General features: G+C 39.9%; 1 protein-coding gene across 1 annotated transcript in view; it reads right to left on the reverse strand.

Moving 5' to 3' along the window:
• The window catches only part of LOC125623683 (N-acetyllactosaminide alpha-1,3-galactosyltransferase-like), a 69,744-nt gene that overhangs the window by 29,608 nt on the left and 19,684 nt on the right, over positions 1 to 20,452 (reverse strand). The window contains 5 exon segments of the mRNA XM_048823408.2: positions 5,710 to 5,775; positions 6,647 to 6,682; positions 8,974 to 9,024; positions 9,474 to 9,544; positions 9,896 to 9,984. Coding sequence (XP_048679365.2) covers positions 5,710 to 5,775; positions 6,647 to 6,682; positions 8,974 to 9,024; positions 9,474 to 9,544; positions 9,896 to 9,901 — 230 coding nt within the window. The 5' untranslated portion in view covers positions 9,902 to 9,984.

The raw sequence follows: 20,452 nt of genomic DNA on the forward strand, positions 1-20,452 counted from the left end.
TGTATCGCAGAGCTTGGCTGTAGACGATGGATCGTGTGGTGTGGTCAGGGTGAAAGCTAGAGGCATGCAGGTAGGAATAGCGGTCAGTAGGTTTCCGGTATAGGGTGGTGTTTATGTGACCATTGTTTATTAGCACTGTAGTGTCCAGGAAGTGGATCTCTTGTGTGGACTGGACCAGGCTGAGGTTGGTGGTGGGATGGAAATTGTTGAAATCATGGTGGAATTCCTCAAGGGCTTCTTTTCCATGGGTCCAGATGATGAAGATGTCATCAATATAGCGCAAGTAGAGTAGGGGCTTTAGGGGACGAGAGCTGAGGAAGCGTTGTTCTAAATCAGCCATAAAAATGTTGGCATACTGTGGGGCCATGCGGGTACCCATAGCAGTGCCGCTGATCTGAAGGTATACATTGTCCCCAAATGTGAAATAGTTATGGGTAAGGACAAAGTCACAAAGTTCAGCCACCAGGTTAGCCGTGACATTATCGGGGATAGTGTTCCTGACGGCTTGTAGTCCATCTTTGTGTGGAATGTTGGTGTAGAGGGCTTCTACATCCATAGTGGCCAGGATGGTGTTATCAGGAAGATCACCGAAATCCAGACTCCAGCGAGAAACTGCTGAATTGGAATTCATTTGCAAATTGGATACTATTAATTTAGGCTTAAATAGAGACTGGGAGTGGCTAAGTCATTATGCAAGGTAGCCTATTTCCTCTTGTTTTTTCCTACCCCGCCCCCCCAGATGTTCTGGTTTAACTTGGATTTAAACTTGGAGAATGGTCAGTTTGGATGAGCTATTACCAGCAGGAGAGTGAGTTTGTGTGTGTATGGGGGTGGAGGGGATGTGAGAAAACCTGGATTTGTGCTGGAAATGGCCCACCTTAATTATCATGCACATTGTAGGGAGAATGGTCACTTTGGATGAGCTATTACCAGCAGGATAGTGAGTTTGTGTGTGTGGTTTTTGGGAGGGGGGTGAGGGGGTGAGAGAACCTGGATTTGTGCAGGAAATGGCCCAACTTGATTATCATGCACATTGTGTAAAGAGTTGTCACTTTGGATGGGCTATCACCAGCAGGAGAGTGAATTTGTGTGGGGGGGTGGAGGGTGAGAAAACCTGGATTTGTGCTGGAAATGGCCCAACCTGATGATCACTTTAGATAAGCTATTACCAGCAGGACAGTGGGGTGGGAGGAGGTATTGTTTCATATTCTCTGTGTATATATAAAGTCTGCTGCAGTTTTGACGGTATGCATCCGATGAAGTGAGCTGTAGCTCACGAAAGCTCATGCTCAAATAAATTGGTTAGTCTCTAAGGTGCCACAAGTACTCCTTTTCTTTTTATTAACAAGAGTGTTGTATGTAAGCCACGGGAGGCAATTGTCTTGCTCTGCTTGGCACTGATGGAGTCTCAGCTGAAGTACTGTGTCCAATTCTGAGTGCCACACTTTAGCAAAGATGTGGACAAACTGGAGAGAGTCCAGAGGACAGCAACAAAAATTATCAACGATTTAGAAAACTTCACCTATGAGGAAAGATAAAAAAAATCGGGCATGTTTAGCCTTGAGAAAAAGACCTGATAAGTCTTTAAATATAGAATCATAGGACTGGAAGAAACCCCGAGAGGTCATCTATTCCAGTCCCCTGCACTCATGGCAGGACTAAGTATTATCTAGACCATTCATGACAGGTATTTGTCTTACCTGATCTTAAAAATCTCCAATGATGGAGATTCCACAACTCCCCTAGGCAATTTATTCCAGTGCTTAACCACTCTGGAAGTTAGGAAGTTTTTCCTAATGTCCAACTGAAACCTCCCTTGCTGCAATTTAAGCCCATTGCTTCTTATCCTATTCTCAGAGGTTAAGAACAACAATTCTTCTCCCTCCTCCGTGTAACAACCTTTTATGTATTTGAAAACAGTTTTGTCCCCTCTCCAGACTAAACAAACCCAATTTTATCAGCCTTCCCTCACAGGTCATGTTTTCTAGACCTTTAATCATTTTTGTTGCTCTTCTTTGGAATTTCTCCAATTTGTCCATATCTTTCCTGAAATGTGGTGCCAAGAACTGGACACAGTACTCCAGCTGAGGCCTAATCAGCACAGAGTAGAGAGGAAGAATTACTTCTTGTGTCCTGCTTACAACACTCCTGATAATAAATCCCAGAATGTTGTTTGCTTTTTTTTTTTTTTGGGGGGGGGGGGCAGTGTTACCTGTTGACTGATTTAGCTTGTGGTCCACTATGACCCCCAGATCCCTTTCTGCAGCATTCCTTCCTAGGCAGTCATTTCCCATTTTGTATGTGTGCAACTGATTGTTCCTTCCTAAATGGAGTACTTTGCATTTGTCCTTATTGAATTTCATCCTATTTACTTCAGACCATTTCTCCAGATCATTTTGAATTTTAATCCTATCCTCCAAAGCACTTGCAACCCTCCCCTTCCCCCCAGCTTGGTATCATCTGCAAACTTTTTAAGTGTACTCTCTATGCCATTTTCGAAATCATGTTGATTTCACTGGGCACATACAAACTTCTGAAAAATATTTCCACTGATAATTGGAATTTACAAATAGACAAAAATGCTGCTTGAAAATTTTAGAGTTTGATTTAAGGGTAATTTAAATATTTATCTTTTGACATGTGATGTTTACAATGTGTGTTTTAATGGCTATAAAGCTTTAACTTCTTGAATATCAACTCCATCAAATTGTCTAAACCCCCATTTGTCTGAACCAGCCATAATTTCCCACAACTTCAAATTTAAATGCATAAAAATAAAAAATGCTTAAATATAAACACTGGTATATGATTTTTTTAAAAATAATTTCAACATTCTGCCAAGCCTAAATATTTACATATTCACTCATAGCATGTGCTTGAATTATTGGATGCATTTTATGGAATGATTGTTTCATGAGAGAAAAAAATGTAAAACACTTGTCCTATGTCTTTTTCCAAAAAAGCTGTTTAGCACAGTTCTATAAATTGGAATCTCAAGCTCTGTGTCTTTGTCACCTGACTATTGCAAGTGGCCTCACAGTTGCCTTTATAAACTTCGCTTCCTAGGACAATAACCAGCCCAGATAAAGTGACAGAAATAAAACGGGAACTTTGTCCACATGACACCATCAGATTTTCAAAAAGTTAACGTTAGTTGGTATCCTGCTGAGCCTTAGTAAACTGCTATGGGTGGTGACCAGCATACTTGGAATTTAAGATGGCTGTAAAATGTGTTCCCAGGATTTTTCCTTACCTAGCATGAAACCAGTCATCTAGCTGCAATGTATGTGGCTCTTTGTCAGCAGTATAGGTGAAGACACAAAGAGACAGTAAGGGTCACAAAAATAAATGAACCATTTAGGGCTGTTGATTAATCGCAGTTAACTCACTTGATTAACAAAAAAATTAGTCACTATTAAAAAAAATTAATCACGATTAATCACAGTTTTAATCGCACTCTTAAGCAACAGCATACCAAGTAACATTTATTAAATATTTTGGATGTTTTTCTACATTTTCAAATATATTAATTTCAATTACAACACAGAATACAAAGTGTACAGTGCTCATTTTATATTAATTTTCCATTACTAATATTTTCACTCTAAAAACAAAAGAAATAGTATTTTTCCATTCACCTCATACAAGTACTGTAGTGCAATCTCTATTGTGAAAGTGAAACTCAAATATATTTTTTTTTGTTACATAACTGCACTCAAAAACAAAACAATGTAAAACTTTAAAGCCTACAAGTCCACTCAGTCCTACTTGTTCTTCAGCCAATTGCTAAGACAAACAAGTTTGTTTACATTTACAGGACATATGCTGCCTGCTTATTATTTACAATTTCACCTGAAAGTGAGAACAGGCGTTTGTGTGGCACTTTTGTAGCCAGCATTGCAAGGTATTTACATGCCAGATATGCTAAATATTCATATGCCCCTTCATGCTTCGGCAACCATCCCAGAGGTGCTTCCATGCTGCTGATGAGTGTTACAAAAATAATGCATCAATTAAATTTGTGACTGAACTCCTTGGAGGAAGAATTGTATGTCTCCTGCTCTGTTCTACCCAATATTTCATGTTACAGCAGTCTCATATGATGATCCAGCACATATTTGTTTTAACACCACTTTTAGTGCAGATTTGACAAAATGCAAAGAAGGTACCAATGTGAGATTTCTAAACATAGCTATGGCACTCATCCCAAGGTTTAAGAATCTGAAGAGCCTTTCAAAATCTGTGAGGGACGAGGTGTGGAGCATGCTTTCAGAAATCTTAAAAGAGCAACACTGATTCTTTTTTGGAGCTTTGGGTTCTGTAGTCTTCTCATCAATCTTCTGATGATGACATCTGACTCAGATGATGAAAATGAACATGCGTCAGTCCGCACTGTTTTAGATCATTATGGAGCAGAACCTGTCATCAGCATGGATGCATGCCATCTGGAATAGAAGTTGAAGCATGAAGGGACATATGAAATCTTAGCACATCTGGCACGTAAATATCTTGTGACGCTGCTACAACAATGCCATGTGAATGCCTGTTCTCACTTTCGGGTGACACTGTAAAGAAGAAGCTGGTGGAATTCTCTCTCATAAATGTAAACAAATTTGTCTGTCTGAGCAATTGACTGAACAAGAAGTAGGACTGAGGGGACTTGCAGGCTCTAAAGTTTTACATTGTTTTATTTTTGAATGCAGTTTTTTTTTGTACATAATTCTACTGTTGTAAATTCAACGTTCATGATAAAGAGTGCATTACAGTGCTTGTATTAGGTGAATTGAAAAAATATTTCTTTAAGTGAAAATACTTGTAATCAAAAATAAATATAAAGGGAGCACTGTACACTTTGTATTCTGTTGTAATTGAAATCAATATATTTAAAAATGTAGAAAATATTATAATAAATGGTATTCTATTGTTTAACAGCACAATTAGTCTTTTTAATCATGCAATTTTTAAAAATTTCTTGACAGCCCTAATAAAAACCAAACGTTCAACCAATTTTGCAGTAAATCATTTCAGTGCTAAGATGTTTTATATGCACTGTGGATTTTTTTTAAGGTGTGGTGAATTATGGATCAGAACTCCACAATGTAACAATTTTACAAAAAACAATCTAAATGAGTACTTCCTCCCATAAGTGAGCTCTGGGATCTGGAATTTCTGGTGCATAAATGCAAATGAAACATAGCTCTTGAACAATACAGAGAGCAGATTGGCTATGCAAACTCCTTTTAGAAGTGCTACTCCTATTTCAAACACTTCACAGAAGCTGATGGCCATCTGGAACTCCCACACCCATAATTTTACATGGTGCTCAGCTTCAAGCCCAGCAGTCCATCAAGAAGCCAGTTACGTTTCTCTGATTCTCTGCCTCTACCATGGCCTTAGAGCAGGTTACAGCTGTCCTCTGGAGCAGAGGCTGTGGGGAGTATTATGCAGGAGCCAGCTATGCTGGCTCTGCCTGCTAGTGACTTTCCCATGCTAAGGGAGTTAGGAATGGAGCAACTGTGGACTAGAAAATCTGGTTGTGTTATTGTTACACTAGCTGTATAAGCTCTCAACCTAATGCAAGTAAACAACACTAGAGCTGCTCTCAGAGTTCCATGAGAGATTTTCCACCTGCATTTCCTTACACACTGTCACCACCGAGGTTACTCATGTGTATATAGGTTTTAGTTGCCGGTTATGAAGTAACTTTACCTGCAATTGAACCAATTTGTCAGCCAGTGTTCTGTTTGATTTTTCGATATAGTGATTTCTTGGCTTCTGTATGAATGACACAAAAGGAAAATCATGTTTAACCAAACCAAAGTCACCATAGGTAGCAGAGACAACAAAACAGACCTACTAGAATAAATTCAAAGCCAGCCAAGTGTCTTAAAGCAGTGCAGTATATCACGCTATAATACAGGTGACCCAGTTTCAGGAGAAACCCTTGTATTATATATGTCACTGAAATGACAGGCTTGTTTCACTGAAGAACTTGTTGAATGTTTCCATAGCCTCTCGTGCTACACAATCTCACTAGATACCTCTCATGGCAGAGAAATGTCCCTATGATACTAACAGGCTTGGAAGAAGGCAGTTGGTTGAGATGGTGCTACTAGAATGAAGGCATGTTAGAAGGGTGCAAAAATCAATACATTTACTGTATACAGATTCAACACTGATCTATTCCTATTTTAAAATGCAGAAAATTATACTGAATCTATTTCAGACCAAATAGATGAAAGCATTAGGATAATTTAAACCTGTTCACAAAGGTTCCAACGTCTCTCTCTGAGGGCATTTTACAATTTATAGTACAGATACACCTATTTCTGACATACTGTGGCTTATCCAAGGACACTCGCTCAATCTGCTGTATAGTAAATGGACTAAAAGCAATTTGAAAGGAAATGTAATCAAAATATGTAGTACTTCTCTCACTAATGACTCAGGATGAAATTCTCCCACGTGCAGAGGGTCAGCTGCATTGTAGCCTAGAAAGGAGTATATCAACTTCTCAAATGAATGCACCTGGTATAATGTATTTTTCATAGTAGCACAAACTTGGCCATTTGTATAAGGAAAAAAAGTCAAAGAGAAAGAACACAGTAGCAATACTTCATAAAATTTTTACATGGCATGCACTTACTTGTCATGGTACATCCAGGGGACAGTCCAGTCTCCGCTAAAAAAAAAAAAAATAATAAATCATTTTTTAAAAAAAAATTAAGGAATTTTCTGCCCCTCATCTCACAAAAAACTACAACTAAAATCACCCAATCTTTTTGTGTATGTAAAAGGACATTGTACTTTGGATGTAGTTTTAAATGGCACAGTAAAGGCAATGGGACCTTGTGCCCACCTCCACCAGTCCCTCCCTGTGTGAGGTATAAGATTACAAAGGGAGGACCTGAGGTCAAGAGATTTATCTAAGATAACATAGCAAGTCAGTGGAAGAGCTGGCTGGGGAATGACTCTTTGTTCCTCATCCAGACCACTAGGGCAGACATTCCCCAACTGTGGTGTACGCTGGTTTGCAGAAAACTGGCTGATTATGGTAATGCAAATAATAAATCAAAGAAAAATGCTGCTGGCTTTCCTTTTCATTATCAGCTGCTAACTCTTATTAAGGCAGTGAAAGAGACAGGGTAGTCTTGCAGTTCAGGTACTAGATTAGGAATCAGGAGATCCGAGTTCAGTTCTTGGCAGTATGTGGCCTTGGGCAAAATCACTTAATCTTTGTGCCTCAGGTTCTCAACTGCAGAACAAGGATAGCAGCACTTCCTTTAACCCAACTTTTGTCTGTTTACATTTTGAACTATTATAAGAGACTGTCTCTTATTATACGTCTATCACAGTTGGAGCCACTAGAAGATTTTCAAAGGCAAAAATGGCAGTGTTTTATTTCAGAGTAGCAGCCGTGTTAGTCTGTATTCGCAAAAAGAAAAGGAGGACTTGTGGCACCTTAGAGACTTATGCTCAAATAAATTGGTTAGCTTTCATGAGCTACAGCTCACTTCATCGGATGAAGTGAGCTGTAGCTCACGAAAGCTTATGCTCAAATAAATTGGTTAGTCTCTAAGGTGCCACAAGTCCTCCTTTTAGTGTTTTATTTGAACACTTAATGGCAGTTAGATGCCTAACTGCCATTTTGCCTTTGAATCTCTTCCTTTAGGCACTAATTTAATACTAGTGATTACATACATAATTTCCCAACATTACTTTTCCATGTAGCAACTGCTGTAATTGCCATAGGATTGTATGTGATCATGAATGGGAGGGTAATTAACCATTGTGTTCTATTACTCTTTAAAACATATTTAAATGTCAAATATGGGTGCAAGGTTTCCAGATGATTTTTTTTTTTAGAAAATTGAATCTGGTTGTTGGATATTAAATACACACACACACACAGAGATTATATAGGTCTGTGTGGGATTTAGCAACACATTCTTATTGGATATGACAGAGAATGAGAACTGATTCTTTGTTTTGAGGACACAAGTTTTAGCAAAGATATGAAAAGCTTACTGTATTTAAGGTTTCAGTTTGAAATACAACTAAAACCGTACAGACTGCAAAACAATTCCAAAGAGCCAAATAAATTTGCAACAAAAATATGTTTAAATATGACATCTCTGACGCAGGGAAGTAAAATAGGGAACAGAACTGGGAAATATTAATTTAACACAAATGAGAAAATGGTTACAGAAAACATGAACACCAGACTGAGTTAAGGTTGGCCACAGTGTTCCCTCTGATTTTTCCCACACATGCAGAATGAATTTTGTTATGTGCACCAATATGGAGGCAATGTCTGACATCACCTCCATATTGGTGCACATAACAAAATTAATGTGGTGGGGGTGGGGCTGAGGGGTTCGGAGTGTGGGAGGCGGCTCTTGGCTGGGGCAGAGGGTTGGGGTGCAGGGGTGTGAGGGCTTCAGCTGGGGGTGTGGGCTCTGGGTTCGGGCCACGGAAGGGACGCCCGTCTGCAGCAGGTCCAGGGCTGGGTTCAGGCCTGGGGAGGGGTGCCCTGGCTGCGGCAGCTCCGGGGCTGGAGGCGGGGCACCCCTCCCCCCAGCCCAGCAGGTCCAGGACTGGGTTGGAGCTAAAGGAGGGGAGTCCCTCCCCGGGTTCTCTGTGCACCTGTGCAGTACTTAATAGGCCACTTCATGGCTGTGTAGCTTACAGGGAACTTAGGTTGCCAACCCTCCAGGATTGTCCTAGAGTCTCCAGAAATTAAAGATTATGTCATATGATGAAATCTCCAGTAATATGTCTATCCAAAATTGGCAACCCTAGCCTGAGTGGGGGCTTTTGTTTGTGATACCTGCAAATAATATGTTTTTATTAATTTTTGAAATTTAATTTGTGTATCTACTTCCAGTGGATACACACACACACACCAGTTGAACCTTTATAACACTAGTGCTTTACAAGCTTCAGTAGCATTCAATTCTCTTCCCTACTCACCAATTATTTTTCTTTTGTATGTATCTCTTCCCTTCTGAGTTCCTGATAGGACTAGAAACAGGAATTAAGTAAATGCAGGTGGCAAGGGAGAGAACAGTAGAAGAGATTCGTCTGAGCATGTCCAATCCCTCTCCTTGTTATTGGAAAGAAAGGAAGAGCTCCCCACCTTGTCCCCAGGTGATTGTGTTCTGGTGTTTCCAGTTGCAGTGGGAACGCAGAAGAGCAGAGGGAGTCATTCAAATGAGAAATGAACTAACCACACATCTTAAAGGGTCAAAACAGGTTCTGTTTGTGTGTGTGTGAGTTTAGTCAAACTGCTCTATAAAATAACTACAGTTTTGCATCTGCAAGAAGCCAAGCCCTCATTTGCCCCTGAAGTCAGTAGAAGCTGAGTGTTTTCCTCAAGACCTAGGATCAGATCTTTTACTTTTTAGATGCTGGCAAGTCCCCCAGTGGTACAATCACACACATTTAATCCTGGTTTTATAGTTAAAATTTACCTGTTAAAATACACAACTCCACTCCCAAAGCAAAATATTAGAAAGGCCATTCGTCTGGGGGACATTTTTATCTAATGGGAGAAAAAGAAGAAGTTTATAAGAGACTAAATTAAGCAAAGGATGCATTAAATGTACAACTATGTCTAAAGTCTGAGAGAAATTGGTCTCTCTCTCTCAAACAAGGGTAAGTTCACCAATTTAACTTAAACTTGGTTTAAAACCAATTTAGTTAAACTAGTGCATAAGGCTATGTGGATCTTTATTTCAGTTTAAAATTAGGGTTATTTGTGGTTTAGCTTAAAACTATTCCTAATTGACTGGAGCTAAACCAAAACAAAACCCTGCAAGCATACAAACACAAGTCTTAGAACAAAAGAAGAGTGTCTACACATAGCACAAGCTAAAATACAAAACAAATTTACCTCCATCAAGTCTGGGGATTACAACAGTCAAGGATTCTATATCTGATATTCGATATTTGGCTTCAGTTGATAGTCTTCAGTTCTTTGCCCTATGTAAAAGAAAAAAGCTCAGTTTCCCTACAGGATTAGTAACATTCCACAGCTTCTTCCATTTCTGCCCTTAAATTCCCAGACTGAGTTACTTTTCTGATTAAAAACAGAGAGATAAAGTACTGCTAATTCATGTCAGTTTGAAACCGAAGCACCAATTTCTGGCAGCTCAGCTACGATTTACACGTGCACAATACAAGATCAGAACACTTGCACTTTCTAAGTGAGTGCCTCGGCGGGTGTATATGCACTGTTATTTAGAGTCTCCAAAAGGTTAGTGTAATTAGGTGGAGTTTACTCTTGGTTAATAGTGCTTTTTTCTATTCAGGTGTCAATATGTTATCTGTTTATATAATTATTCCTACCGTGGTCATTTAACATATCAGAAAGGAAAATCAAAGTAGGCTTCTTAGTCAAAGGTGGTAATTATTATATAGGGCCATATATGACATTGAGAATAAGTCTAGAATCTTGCAATACAATTCAAACAAAAAAGCAAACATGGAACAGTAGTTCAAGTATTGAAGGATGCAGAGATGAAAGTTAAGAAGGATCCATGGAAGATAGGAGGTGTAAAGGAGGGCTTACGGGAGGTGGGACACGCTACCAACCATAGCAGCAGCAAAAGCAAAAGTATGAAACCAACAGTTTTCAGGAAAATTCTGGATTCTGGGGAGCCCAACTGGAAGCAATGTTTTCCTTAACAATTTTAACTTTCACCTTAGTCTCTTTCAGTCATTATTGCCATATCTTTCAAGCTGCTTTAATGGAACTCAGAAAAATTCCCTCTGAGCTGAAATGTGACAGTGCAAGGTCCCAGTCAAGGGTAGTGACACTTTCAGTCATTGGTGAATAATGGAGACGAAACATGTCTGGTCACTTCTGCATTTCAGGAAATCACTGGCAATAGGCCTTTGCAAACACCATAAATGCAGGCTCTGCCAGGGGAAAGCCCCATAGATGGATGGCAACTTGGAATCCGATAAACGCTACTGAATGCTCAGTAGTCTCTAATGCAAACAAAGTATACTTTAGTATTAAGCTGCAAAGAGCTCTCTACACTTCAATAAAGCAGCAACATATATGTTCACTTAGATACCACAGTGATAGTTGCTTTAGATATTGTTACGAATTATACCTGATAGGTCACGCACACAACTGCTGCAAATTATACCTGATAGGTATAATTTGCAGTTGTGGACTTTGTTCATGTGCCTCAGCCTAGATTCGAACTGGGCGTGTCCTATCAGGTCACGCACAAAACTGCTGTGGAGTTCCCAAAACACACTAAGTTTATTACGCTCGAGCGTGGTGCCCCCCTGCTAGTCAGGAGGGGACCCCGAATACAGATTATACAAAGGTTATATACCTTTTAGCAAAGCATGTTGCCCTCGTGCATCGGAAACCTTAGCCAATAAACAAACCCTTTTCTTATCTACCACCTATCCCTGCTTGGTGTATTCCTCGTGCTAAACTAGTATGTTAATTACACAACATGGTCCTAAAGCAATGCATCAGTAACTTTTATTATCAGGATGGGAGGCCTTACATCAAAGGCCAGGAGATAGGGAGTTAGGGACAGACAAAGAACAGATACCGGGAGTCAAGGCAGGCTGGAGACAAGGAGGAGGATTTTCACAGGAATGCAGTATCTAAGGAACACTCCTCCTGGTGCATGATGTGCTTGCTTTTAGACAATGGTGGGCCCCAAACCAAAATGGAGTCACGTGTGCTAACTTTTCCTTAACAATATATTGCAAACAGCCCCTTTTTAAGACTACTACCAGTCTGAAGAGACTGTTGGAGTGATTTTCTTACCTCTGATGGAGGTCACTCCCTTGCTGGATACTGCAATCTGATCTCTGCTAGAAAGGAATCATCACTGGGACTCAAATGTATTAAGAGCAAATATTTTGCCTTTATAATGCACCAAGTAGCAAGTATTTCTAGAAACTCTTCTGCGAAGAAGATGCACTGGAACCACTACAAAGTCTTTATTTACACACAAAACAAGGTCCTATACTGTCAAGATTCTCACTCTTTCCTTCCAGAACAAAGTAGCAACACTTGCTGTAAATGGACTTAGAAAGTATGTTGTCCTAGTGGTGTTGCCTCCTTCCTGGTGTGTTTGGCTGAGAAAACAAATATTTCCTAGTCCTTCCCTGACCATCTCCTTGGGAAAGGGGTTTAACCAGAGGCTTGTGGGTGGGGGTGTTTTGTGGGATTCCTTTCCTCAGATGCTGACAGCACATCACCGAGCAACAGCACCACCACTCACTGCTCCGTCAGTCCAGAAAAGCTCCCCCACAACACACCCTGTCACCTCTTGACTTCACCTCTAGAAAACTTTTCAGACCCCCAAATCAGCTCAAAATCCAGATTAGTGATTGGTCTTCAAACCTTGGGGAAATTCAGATTCAAATCCAGATCCAAACTTTGTGGCGCATGCCCAACTCCAATTTTAGACAAAAACCATCTCTGGTTAAAAATAAAGAAAATCAGCTTTCTACATCTATAGTAGCACAGGCTCCCCCCGTACTACTCCAAACTTGCTGTGGTCCCAGCTGCAGACAACAGGAGTCAGAAATTTTTGTTCTGCAGATATCTGTAGAAAGCTACAAGATAGGAAAGGAAAATGAACCCTGGGCAGCTATCCAGTATTGTAGCACAATGAACAGTTAAGACCCTCTATGATTTATAAAGAAAAGATTGAGACTAAAACACAGTATCACTGAAACCTGAGCAGACGGCACAACTATTTAAAAAATTAGAGCAAGTCCAAAAAAATAAGATTTTAATAGCAGTTTCTATCTGACATTCATTCACTCAACAGCTCCGTTTTCTCCCCTTGCCATAGCTACTGCGTATTAGGGAGGTAGAGTACCTATGCCAATGGGAGAAGCTCTCCCATCGGCATAGATAGCGTCTTCACTAAGTGCTACAGCGGCACTGGTGCAGCACTGTAAGTGTAGACAAGCCCTGAGACGCTGCTATAGATTTATCTTAAACTCTTGTCTGATGATTGGTTGAAACATAGGTTTGGTGATCTGATCTTAAGTTTCTCCCTTTCCTTCCCAAGAAGTGAAGAATACAGAGCAATGTTGTCAAACCAGATAAAAATATACAAAAGGCTGCATCTTCCTGAAAAAGATGTTCAATTTCGTTCCCGTCCAGGAATGGAGATTTCAGTTTATTAATTTGTTTAGGTTTAGAGCACCACCAGTCCAACACTGATGGGGCTTGTGCTTTCTGGTCATTCTGTGAGGTACTTCCAGATTCACCTCTTCTCTTTACAAGAAAATTGTTACACACTTGAAGTTTACAATAATAGAACTTTGCAGCTATTTTTGATTAAGGCAATCAGAATGGATGTAAGGATGCATGGGAAGACTTGATATTTTGGTGACTTTAAGCAAGTGCTTTCCAACTTTTTCTACAAACAGTCCACACATTACATAAAGGCCAAGCTCAGCCTCTCCCTGGATTTTGGCTTTATTAAAAAAACGAACAATGAAATATCGTAAGGACTAGCTCAAACCTCTGCAACTGCTCATAGTACTCCTCCTTTAGGACTGCTCAGCTCATATCCCAGATCCTTTTCCGCACAGAGCCTCTCATGTTTCATATTGGAGTAGATTAACCAATCACCAGACCCCAAAGAATCAGGAGAAGTCAGAATCCTCTCTCAGCAACATCAACACCTGAATAGGAAAACACTGCCAGCCAGTAACCATCAAGATTTATTGTCCCTTGAGGCAAGTACTGATCATGAGATGATTCTGTGATTCTCAGGTCTGTAAATTTTGATAATCGCAATATAAATCTGTATCTGATCTTTTACAAAATGTTCCTGGCCCAAAAGGGCCCCTTTCTTGGTGTATCATTACCCTGTCCACCACCAAATTGGTACTGACTGACGAGCTTCAACGGAACTAAGTCACAGCTTCCTTTTAAAGAAAAGGAGTACTCGTGGCACCTTAGAGATTAACCAATTTATTTGAGCATAAGCTTTGAAAGCTTATGCTCAAATAAATTGGTTAGTCGTTAAGGTGTCACAAGTACTCCTTTTCTTTTTGCGAATACAGACTAACATGGCTGCTACTCTGAAAGCTTCCTTTTAGGATTGCATCACTCCAAAGAATTTTTAATTTAATTATTAAAAAAAATGTTTTAAGGCAGAAACAAATGCTTGCATTGTTGGGATGTCTCTAGCCATCTTAATCAGAATAGAAACAAAAATATCTTGACAGGGAGAAAGGTGTCCTACCTAATAGAAACAGTAAAGTATCATACATTGATTACCGATCTATAAAGGCATCTTCGACCTATCATAGATTTGAAAGACTATTAAATCAGCATATGGCAATCTATACCAATTAGTGTTTCATTGATATTTTACATGTAGTGACAGACCTTTTACAGTTCATTTTTACAGTGATTTTATCTGTAAAATAAAAAAGAGTCCTTTCCTCTTAGTAGAAGCTCTGCTGTATTTCTGTAAGTAGGGATTACGTGACAGAACATAAAACACACCCATAACCGCTTTGCAAACACACAGTCCAATGGCCACACTAATATTGTGTTTTGGATTGTTTCTTCACTGCTGTACACATCTGTGCTGATGGCTTTTTCTGTTGCAGCTGGTGTGTTTGCATTTCTAGTTTGGTGAGGGTTAGACTCTGACCCGTCATAGCAAGTTTTCACTCTCGTGTCATGTTCGAGCCAAGAATCCCTCCTTAGCTCTCAGAAGAGTGCCTAGGGAGAGGGCCATCTAATCGGCTATGTACCATGTCTCCAAGGGAGTTTAAGAGCATGCCCAGAGCAATGTAGAGAATCTCCTGTTGTCAGCAGCAAGGGCTAGATGGGGTGAATACAGCTGCTGCTTTTCAAAGTAGCAGCAAGCTATATCAATGTGAACGATAATCTTGATAACTGTTAATGACACTGAAATGATTGCAAATGTAGTCAATTCTGGGACAGATATCTGTCTGACTTTTGTTGCCTGATAGCTGGCCCAAAGAATGTTGATGCCACCATTTCTTTATACTGTTGTTTTAAGAAACTTTTTCATCTCACTGAGTTTATACTTCCAGATAAAATAATAAATACGTGCATTTTCCACAGAAAGGAAAGGCTCTAACTTAGACCCCAGAATCTGTATTCTTAATATTAAGTCAGTACAGCAAGCAATGGCCATATTCTGTTCACAGCAAGACTAGCAGGCTAAACAAAAAAATTCTACGGCTATTAAAAACATCTCTACAAAATATTGCCCCACCCACCTTGTCTCTATCAAATGAGTCAGTTTTAAGGCTTAGGGAAAAAAAGACCTTGAAGGCTTACATTGTTCCCCTTAACAGCACAGCGAGAAAGTAGTATATAGCTCAGCATACACACACACACGCAAAACTAGGCTCTTAACAGAACAAATAGCAACATTAAAATCTCCCTATAAGGCAGAAGAATTTAGCAGTTCAACTACATACATATCACATGGCTGGACTTTTCTGTGCAAAAAAAAATAACCTGTTGAGCTCTGCACTTCCTGAACCAGGCAGGACGGAAATAAAAGGAAACAAAGTTCCAGTCCTTTCTGACAAAAATAAGCCCCGTTCTGTTGTTTGAGGGGGGGAATTTCTCTTAACACAGAATTTTGAACATTTCTACAGTAACCTGCTGTGCTGCAGAATGGTGAAGTGAAGATTAGCCACCCTGCCTTGCTTGATACAAAATAATGAAAAAAACAGGCATAGGAGCTTCATATTTTTTGGTATCTTATATATCACATTTCCTGGTTTTTGCTTGCAAAAAGTGACAAGTCATGTTTCTGTTAATGCAAATAAGATAGGCGGAAAAGACAACCATTTGAAGGTGGCACCCTTCCTTTCTCACCTAAAATATTACATTGGCTGGTACGCTTTGATGAGCTCCTAGAAAATAAGTTTTGAGGGGGTGCTTTTAGCTTGTTTTCCAAGAGATGCTTTTGGTTTTGCTTTTGCCTATTCATTCTTTTTAAAACTTTATTTACAGAATAAAACAACAATCTTAAAAAGCCTAATCCTGCAAGGTTCTGAGCACCTCCGACTCTGGGTGCTGAGCACTTTCAGCTTTCAATGATTTAAATAGGAATGGAGGGCCCTTGGTGCCAATTAAATAAGAGACGTTCAGTAATTCCCAGGATAAGAGTCAAAAGAACATTTAATCATTAAAAAAGAAAAATATTAATGATCAAATTGGGTTTTTTTTATTTTTGCAAAATCTCTTTTGTTTGGTTTTTCAAATGAAGTGATTCCTCACTGGATTCTGTTTTATCCAAACCCCAAAAGTTCAGACAAATTGGGGGGAGCTTTAGACATATATTTCTGGCTGTGAACCCATTTACGATGACAACTAAAACTACAGCATGATCTCACATGTTATCACTCATGACAAAAAAAATTCTAAAACTTAAGCTTTTTACACTCTAATATCATCTCACTTTAAAAGGGACACAAATTTAAGCTAGGAAAGGATTTTTTCTATTAACTTTTTATTAATTTTTAAAATATAAATTGAAAACACTATAATAAACTTCATACCATATTACCCATTTTCTGCCTAGCCTTAGCTATACTTGAAACAATTCACATAAATGTTTAAAATATAAATCAATTTATATTACATAATTTACAATCAAAATGTGTTTAAAAATCCAATTAGTTAATGAAAAATTATTAAGAAAAATAATAGATGCAAAATTCAAAGGAGGGGGATAGAGACCGGGAGGGAAAGAAGTGGGCAGAAAGGAGGGGGAGATAAGGGATGGCAAGGGGCGGAGTATGCATTTAATAGGATCATTCAGATACTTCCAGGAAAGCTTCCTATATCTCTAAGAATTTTTATTGGATTTCTGTTCATAGAATCATAGAATATCAGGGTTGGAAGGGACCCCTGAAGGTCATCTAGTCCAACCCCCCGCTCGAAGCAGGACCAATTCCAAGTTAAATCATCCCAGCCAGGGCTTTGTCAAGCCTGACCTTAAAAACCTCTAAGGAAGGAGATTCTACCACCTCCCTAGGTAACGCATTCCAGTGTTTCACCACCCTCTTAGTGAAAAAGTTTTTCCTAATATCCAATCTAAACCTCCCCCACTGCAACTTGAGACCATTACTCCTCGTTCTGTCATCTGCTACCATTGAGAACAGTCTAGAGCCATCCTCTTTGGAACCCCCTTTCAGGTAGTTGAAAGCAGCTATCAAATCCCCCCTCATTCTTCTCTTCTGCAGGCTAAACAATCCCAGCTCCCTCAGCCTCTCCTCATAAGGCATGTGTTCTAGACCCCTAATCATTTTTGTTGCCCTTCGCTGGACTCTCTCCAATTTATCCACATCCTTCTTGAAGTGTGGGGCCCAAAACTGGACACAGTACTCCAGATGAGGCCTCACCAATGTCGAATAGAGGGGAACGATCACGTCCCTCGATCTGCTCGCTATGCCCCTACTTATACATCCCAAAATGCCATTGGCCTTCTTGGCAACAAGGGCACGCTGCTGACTCATATCCAGCTTCTCGTCCACTGTCACCCCTAGGTCCTTTTCCGCAGAACTGCTGCCTAGCCATTCGGTCCCTAGTCTGTAGCGGTGCATTGGATTCTTCCATCCTAAGTGCAGGACCCTGCACTTATCCTTATTGAATCTCATCAGATTTCTTTTGGCCCAATCCTCCAATTTGTCTAGGTCCTTCTGTATCCTATCCCTCCCCTCCAGCGTATCTACCACTCCTCCCAGTTTAGTATCATCTGCAAATTTGCTGAGAGTGCAATCCACACCATCCTCCAGATCATTTATGAAGATATTGAACAAAACCGGCCCCAGGACCGACCCTTGGGGCACTCCACTTGATACCGGCTGCCAACTAGACATGGAGCCATTGATCACTACCCGTTGAGCCCGACAATCTAGCCAGCTTTCTACCCACCTTATAGTGCATTCATCCAGCCCATACTTCCTTAACTTGCTGACAAGAATACTGTGGGAGACCGTGTCAAAAGCTTTGCTAAAGTCAAGAAACAATACATCCACTGCTTTCCCTTCATCCACAGAACCAGTAATCTCATCATAAAAGGCAATTAGATTAGTCAGGCATGACCTTCCCTTGGTGAATCCATGCTGGCTGTTCCTGATCACCTTCCTCTCATGCAAGTGCTTCAGGATTGATTCTTTGAGAACCTGCTCCATGATTTTTCCAGGGACTGAGGTGAGGCTGACTGGCCTGTAGTTCCCTAGATCCTCCTTCTTCCCTTTTTTAAAGATTGGCACTACATTAGCCTTTTTCCAGTCATCCGGGACTTCCCCCGTTCGCCACGAGTTTTCAAAGATAATGGCCAATGGCTCTGCAATCACAGCCGCCAATTCCTTCAGCACTCTCAGATGCAACTCGTCCGGCCCCATGGACTTGTGCACGTCCAGCTTTTCTAAATAGTCCCTAACCACCTCTATCTCCACAGAGGGCTGGCCATCTCTTCCCCATTTTGTGATGCCCAGCGCAGCAGTCTGGGAGCTGACCTTGTTAGTGAAAACAGAGGCAAAAAAAGCATTGAGTACATTAGCTTTTTCCACATCCTCTGTTCTGGTATATAATCCTTCCATCATAAACTAGTAAAGAATTATTATAAAACTAAAGGGACACTGCCAAGTAAATTTACGTTTTATAAAATCTAAGATCAAAAGAGGTTTCTATCCTGTGTTTCTCTTAAAATTCTAGTGGAAGCAGGTTTTCCGTTTGAGTGTAAATATTTCCATGCAGGATTTGTAACCCAAACATTACAGCTAAAGCACAAGAGCTAGAAAGCAAAGATGATGGGTCTTTCCATTGCCCTTGCTAAGGCCTATAGTCAGATCTGCAAAGGCACTCTTTCTTTCTGGCATAAAATGCTATTAGGGTTCTATGCTAGTACAGGAGTCTGCCCATATGCAGCCAAGGACACATTAGGAGAGGAAGGGAAAGCAACCGTGCAGATCCAATTGCAGGACCAAGGCCTATGAGAAGTACAAAAAATTAAATGACCATTAATAATTAATCAAATTACATTTTAAAAATGTATATTATCTAAGGTGTAAGCAAAAAGGAGTTATTTAACAGAATATGATTTTTAACTTGGTAGTGATGTATACTGTTCAGTGATTAGAGTTTACTGGGAAGAGTAGAACAAGAGTAAGTTTAATTGAAGTGGTAATACATTTAAGATCTTGAAATATATTATTTTATATTGATAGCAAATGTGTGGAAGGCCTTTCCACCTAGTGTAGAATACGTAGTGTTTAAATATTTTAACAAACATGGGATGATTATGTGGACTTTAATAAATTAGAGCATCAGCTAGTTTTATGCTTGAAATTAAGTATCTGCAACTGAAGGAGTTTTTCCACTGCTCCTGCATATTTTCCCCAGACTGTGTCTTGGCTGGCTGCACAGAATTGGTTTTATTATTGTTTTTCCTCCTTCTCTGGCACAAAAACGTTTAAGAGTCTATAAATCATGGTAGCAAAGTTCTAATCAAGGTGTTCCAGGTTCTGGTCCTGTACAAAGGAGAACATAGCGTATTCCACACAGAAGGATCCCGAAAGTGACTACTGGATGGAGCAGGGAAAGAGAACAAAGCAAGAAATAGTGCTAAACTGGCAGTCATACTATAAATAAAGTAGAAAGGGACCAAAAAGTCACTTGGAGTCAGTAACTTTTCTTAGCTGTCCCATGGCTTCAGAAAATGGAACTCTGCCACAACACAGTGCTTCTTGGATTGGGATAAAAAGAACATGGTTCCACTCTCAGCTAAATATAGTCAATTTAGATATCAGAAATATGATGCAGTCATTAAAGGAAGGCTTTAAATGGCAGTAGACTAAATACTTCACAATGAGAAGGGCATTTTTTGCTCCTTTTCTATTATGAATTAACCCTCACAGAGGGGACTGATTCCTCTATGATAGAGTCCACTGAACAAAACAAAAATTGAAACAACTATTTGAGGAAACCCTACAGAATATCATTTTGCCAGACACACAGGTAGATAGACACTAGAAGCTGATATCGTAGGTTTTATTTTACTGCACCTTTTAAAGAAGTTTTCAAGCCCAAGAGCACAGCAACAGAGATCTGAGGCCCCAATCCTGCAAAGATTTACAACCATGCTTAACTCTACAACCATGAGTAAGTTTAATTGATTTCAGTGGGACTACTCATGGTAGTAAAGTTAAGCATGTATGTAAGTCTTTGCAGGATTGTGGCCTCAAACATCCAAAGGCAAGGTCCTCTCTCTCATATCCTGGTGAACAGAATGCCTGAGCACCAAGGAGCCAAACATGGAACCAGTTACTTAAACCCACCTCAACACTGGGGTTTTGAATCAACTCAACACAGATCCAACTTATCCCATTTCTGGTTTTACAAAGGCAAGATGCAGCCCCCAAAAGTCTTCTCCTTTGTCTT

Source organism: Caretta caretta, chromosome 16, assembly GCF_965140235.1.
Source record: "Caretta caretta isolate rCarCar2 chromosome 16, rCarCar1.hap1, whole genome shotgun sequence".
Classification (NCBI taxonomy): Eukaryota; Metazoa; Chordata; order Testudines; family Cheloniidae; genus Caretta; species Caretta caretta.